The sequence below is a fragment of the Cervus elaphus genome, chromosome 15 (genome assembly GCF_910594005.1).
Source record: "Cervus elaphus chromosome 15, mCerEla1.1, whole genome shotgun sequence".
NCBI classification, from domain to species: domain Eukaryota; kingdom Metazoa; phylum Chordata; class Mammalia; order Artiodactyla; family Cervidae; genus Cervus; species Cervus elaphus.
In genome coordinates this window covers 58,083,274-58,089,273 of record NC_057829.1, presented here as the reverse complement: position 1 = coordinate 58,089,273, position 6,000 = coordinate 58,083,274, and the positions used below count along the sequence as shown (strand labels likewise).

At 39.3% G+C, this 6,000-nt stretch overlaps 1 protein-coding gene across 1 annotated transcript in view; it reads left to right on the top strand.

The window, feature by feature from the left end:
- Positions 1-3,388: 3,388 nt before the first annotated feature.
- Positions 3,389-6,000, top strand: part of MYOF (myoferlin) — a 172,208-nt gene continuing 169,596 nt past the window's right edge. Inside the window, exon 1 of the mRNA XM_043926912.1 lies at positions 3,389-3,728. Coding sequence (XP_043782847.1) covers positions 3,641-3,728 — 88 coding nt within the window. The 5' untranslated portion in view covers positions 3,389-3,640. The remainder of the gene's footprint in view (positions 3,729-6,000) is intronic.

Here is a 6,000-nt window from a genome sequence, read left to right as displayed (position 1 = left end):
AGAGTGTAAACAGTCCAACAGCTGTGGAAAACAATTTTGAATTACCTAGTAATTTTGAAGATATGCATATACCCTTTGATCCAGCAATTCCAGTCATAGGTTAGATCCCAAATCTGCTCATGCACACTTGTACGCGAACTTGTACAAGCGTGCTCAGAGTAGACCTGATTGTAACAGATCCAAATTCTGCATGATCCAAATGTGTATCAATACAAGTGGATTAATAAAACATGGTACACTCATACAGCGGAGTGCCATAGAGAATGAGAGTAAACCAAGTAGAATTATATGGATCAATCTCACAATACAATGTGGGGGAAAAAGAAAGCTAAACGCAAAAGAATTTACTTATATTCCACTGCTGTAAAGGTCACAATATATCAAAGAATTCATACTGTGTGAATGTGTGCATGCATGTATATACACATAGGTATAAATATATATGTATATAAAGTTTGTGATATATAAAATAACTCATATGATCATAATCAAGCAAATCTAAACTATTTGGGGGGATTAAATACCATAAAGAAAAGCACAGAAATTATTACCATAAACATCAGGATAGAGGCTACCTATGGGGAAGAGAGGTGTTTGTGACATATGGGTCATGTGAGGGGCTTCCAAAGTTCTGGTAATGTTCTCTCTCTGGACCTGGATGTTTGTTTGTTAAACTGTCACATTTATGTTGTATGTATTTTTCTGTAAATATATTTCACAAAAAAAGAACACATTTGAGTTATTTCTAATGAGGTAGATGAAACTGCAGCCTATTATACAAAGTGAAGTAAGTCAGAAAGAGAAACACTAATACAGTACATTAGCGCATATACATGGAATTTAGAAAGATGGTAACAACGATCCTATAAGCAAGGCAACAAAAGAGACACAGATGTAAAAAACAGACTTCTGGATTCTGTGGGAGAAGGCAAGGGTGGGATGATTTGAGAGAATAGCATTGAAACATGTATATTACCATATGTAAGATAGATGGCCAGTGCAAGTTGAATGCATGAAGCAGGGCACCCAAAGTCAGTGCTCTGGGACAACACAGAGGGATGGAGTGGGAAAGGAGGTGGAACAGGGGTTCAGGATGGGGGAACACATGTGCACTCGTGGCAGATTCATGTTGATGTATGGCAAAAACCACCACAATATTGTAAAGCAATTATCCTCCAACTAAAATAAATTAATTTTTTAAAAAATCTGCAAAAACAAAGGATAAATAGAAACAAACCCAAAATAAACATAATGTTGTCTATAGTCCACTTACATATGGACTGTATTTACTTATGTGTCCACTAAATAATGTATATGACCTTGGGTTCATTTGTTCATTTTTTTTTTTTTTTTTTGGCCTTGAGGTATGTGGGATCTTGGTCTTAACTGCTGGTCTTGGTCTTAACTTCCCTTCAGGGAAGTCCTGGATTGCCTGGTTCTTTGTATAAGCAGTTGAGAAATTTATTCAGAAGAATTCGTGTACATAAACTGTAATTTTTCCACGTACTTGAAGTGTTTGCTTAGATGGGTCTTCTTGACAGTGTATTCAAAAGCAAAAGGAAATCCTCTGTTTTTTTCACTCAGTTTTATTTTAGCCTTTTCTTCTGAAACACAATGAAATCCTGATTTAAACCCAACTTGCATTAACAGAAATGCTTTGAATAAACATAAATTTCTGGTGGCTGACGTGTGGAACTTACTCCTTGTTTTTTGCCAGGTCCCACACTAAGACCTTGGTGACAATCTTCATTTTGCAGATAACTTCAAAAGAGAGGGTTTTAGACACACTGAGGTGACATAGTTTAAGAGTGACTAAGCAGGGATCCACATTCAGGTCTGGCTGACTACTATCACCAGGCTCCCTCTAGTGATCTTAATCACCAGGCTATACCACCCAACACACCCTCCAGGCCATAAAGATTTTTTTCCTTGACCAAACTTTAGTCACACTCAACTGTGTACTTCCTTATAAAATCTAGTTTTAACCAGAACCTTGCTGAGTCAGTTTAACCAGAATGTCCCTCTCTCCATGTCTGATCAACTTTCTGCATCTTTGGGGATTTCTCATTCTCCATCACCCCCAGGTGATGTCTCATCACCCTGACCTATGTTCAGTAAGAATCCTGTTAGGTCAGTTAAAGCAGAATTCCCTTTATCCCTGATGTTTTCTTCTGGTAATTTCTTTTTTTTTTAACTAATTTTTTTATTTGGCCACACCATGCGGCATTTGGGATCTTAGTTCCCTGACCAGGGATTGAACCCATGACCCCTGCATTGGGAATGAAGCATCCTAACCACTGAACTGCCAGGGAAGTCCCTCTTCTGGTAATTTCTATCCACTGACCGCCATCCCCCTTCTTCTTCCCTCCCCCTCTCCTCCTTCTCCTCTCCGCAGCGCCCCCCCCCCCGCCCCCCCAGCCTGCTCATTGGCTTTTAATTCCCTCTTGAAAGTGAAAGTGAATCACTCAGTCCGGTCTGACTCTTTGTGACCCCATGGAGTATAGCTTGCCAGGCTCCTCTGTACATGGAATTCTACAGACAAGAATACTGGAGTGGGTTGCCATTCCCTTCTCCAGAGGAATCTTCCTGATCCAGGGATCAAACCGGGTCTCCTGCACTGCAGGCAATTCTTTACTGTCTGAGCCACCAGGAAAGCCCCAATTCCAGCTTGTCCATGCCCTATTCCGGTATGAGCCCAAACTCTCTCTTACACTGAGAGATTCCAGTGCAGTAGTCCCCTCCAGTGTTGCCCTTTAATGAATGAAGTCTTCCTGAGTCACTTTAACAAGTCTCATCAAATGTTTTTTTTTTCCTCTAAGAAAGAAAAGGAAGACACTACTGGGGTTTAGACCCTGAAGAATGGAGAGTCAATTCTCCATTTTCACTGAACACTACTAGCAGCTTCTGATGTACCAGGAAAACTTAGGTCGCCAGCTCTCACCACTTAACGATTTTTAAAGAAGGTCTATGGCGAACCCTTTTGCAACTAAAAAGGATCAGCCTCCAGGACACCAATTTGGTAAACCCCTATTAACCTCGGGCTGAGTTTGCTTGAAATAACTCATTCATTTCTCTGCTATACGATAGGGGGCACCCTTTAACTGATTCAAAACAATTTGTTCTATAAGTTATTGCTGAGTGAGTGTGCTCAACAGCAGGAGAAAAGAAACCGCACAAGTTAAAAAAAAAATTTTTTTTTAATGACTCAGTCAAGTTTTAAAACTCCAGGAAGATCAGAAAAGAATGAAAGGGGTAACAGAAAACCAATTAATTGGGCTTCGCGTATTGTCGCTTATTAGCAGCAGCGTTTTAGTAGTCTCCTGACCTGTCTACATTTGTTAGTTCCAGTTTCATTTGTTGCCCATAATTATTTTTAGCTGGTTTTTGTCCTTTTCACTTCCACATTTCCCGAATTCTTAAGTGGGTGCCTGCGGCGCTGCGGAGACTGGGGCGTTGGGATATCAGTTTACACGTAACCTTCAGTAAATAATCCGTCAGGGACCCACCCATTGCCTCTCCTCCTTCCCTCTTCGCTGGACAAATCATCCCCTGCCTTCTCTCCTGGGCAGCGCGGCCGGGATCCAGAGCTCTAGCCTCCTCAACTTCGTTGCTGAAGCTTGCTTTCTGTCCATTGAGAGCCATGCTTCGAGTGATAGTGGAATCTGCCAGCAATATCCCTAAGACGAAATTTGGGAAACCGGATCCTATTGTTTCTGTTATTTTTAAGGGTAAGGTCAAGTTTGCTTCTTTTTCTCCAGTCCTGCTTTGGAATGTTAGTTTCTTGGGTCTCATTCTCTGAAAGTCTGCGATTGATCAAATCCTCTGAGGCTATAGCTGGAATTTGTTACCTGTACAGGTCAGGGGAGAGGACTGATTTCTGTGGAAGGCATTTGATTTTCCGCAGGGCTTTGAGGCTCATTGAAAGACCAGATGTTTGAATTCTAATAGCCTTTGGAGTAAACCATATACCAAAATTCAAGTATCAAAATGTTCTGGGGAAAAAAATAGTTCTGTGCTGGTTCAGATTAAGAGTTTCAGTGGTCATATATACATTTTTATTGCCTCTGCCTGTGAGAAATTGATAAAGGAGGGAAAAGCACAATTAAGTTGTTCGAAGTATCATTACTTGGTAAAACAGCCCCTTGCTGCTTTTATTGTCACTGGGCTTCTGGGAGGTGGAGTAAAGTTATTGTTTTGGTTTGTTTCATGTTATTTTGTGCCTCTTTGTAGTTGTTCTTCATCTCTCCAAAGTTAGGGTGTTTTTTGTGTGTTCCGTAGCTTTTAAACTGCTCCTAGAGGAACGAGCTCTGAACAATGCAAATTTGCAGTTTAGGCATCTAGTTTGGACTTGCTCTAGTGACTTAGAAATCGTTGGATGTCAGTTTTCTCTTCTGCAAAACAAATGAGGGGGGGTGTAGACTAGATTAGATCATCTTTAAAAGTCTTGTTGTAATTCCGACAGGTGATTTTTCTTGACATTTCATTGCAATGGAGGGGGACAGAAGTGGTTGGAGGGATGGCACCCTCTCAGCCATGGTAGGTCATTCCAGTTTGGGCCAGAGTGGTGTGTCTAAAGCTGAATTTAGGAGCTTTAGCTGGTTCTGTTTGTCCAAGGTCATTGGTAAGATTGCCAGTTCACTCCTTGGCAAGAAAAACGAAAGGGGGTGAGAGAGGAGGGCAGAGAAAGTGGGAGCCTTGATGTGTGTGTGGATCCTGACCAAACCTCAGCACGTTTCTCTCTTCCTTAGGGAACTCACTACTTCTCCCTTCCAGTTTCTGAGCACCCTATGCCTTTCCTCTTTCTTTTGTCCATTTTATCTCTGTTCCTCTTCTGAAATCTCCCCCTCTGAGACGAGCAGGAAAATGCAAGAAATGAAACCCAAAGCTGCCAAATGATTGGTTAGTTAAAAAAGATTTGGGAGACAAAAGTTGGATTCTTAATGTACAATGTAGTTAAGAATCTGGTTAGTGAATATCACATACTCATGTTATATCAGGGTTCCCCTGCATGTGTTCTTTTAAAAAATCTTTTTCAAAAATTAAAAAAAAAAATCTTTTTTTTATTTACAAATTTATTTTTATTTCAGTTACATTGGTTTGTAACATTTTATGTTTTCTATGATATTATATTACTACTTCTGTAAGTACTGCAGCATGCTTACAACCAAATATTTAATTTCCACTCTTCATTACACAGTTGATCATCCCCGTTACACATTTTGCCTTTCTCCCCACCCCTTCCCTTCTGGTAACCACTACTCTGTTCTCTATATCTACATGTTTTTGGGTTTTCTTTGTTTTTTTCATTTGGTTTGTTCATTTGTTTTTTTAGTTTGTTTTTTATATTTTGCATATGAGTGAAATCATATGGTGTTAATATTTGTCTTTGTTTGATGTATTTCATTTAGCATAATACCCTCAAGGTCTATCCCTGTTGTTGCAATGGCAAGATTTTACCATTTTTAAAAACTCCTGAGTAATACTCCATTGCATATCTATATATACCATATCTTCTTTATCCTTTAATCCACTGATATGCACTTAGGTTATTTCTATATCTTGGCTATTGTAAATAATGCTGTGATGAACACAGGGGTGCACATGTCTTTTCAAATTAGTGTTTGTTTATTCTTTAGATAAATGCCAGAAGTGGGATAGCTGAATTATGTTGCAGTTCTATTCCTAATTTTTTGAGGAATCTCTATAGTCTTTTTCATAGTGACTGGACTAGTTCACATCCCCACCAACAATGTATGAAGGTTCCCTTTTTCCATATTTTCACCAACACCTTTTATTTCTCACCTTTTGGATAGCAGCCATTCTGACAGATATGAGATATCTCACTGTGGTTTTGTAAAAAAAAAAAAAATTCTTGAAGCAGTTACATAATTGGGACATAAGATGAAAAGTTTGTTTCCTTCATCATTGACATATAAAGACATGTAAAAATATGTTGGGTTCAATCTGGTAATGTCATGGGGCAAGTCATACAGATTATAA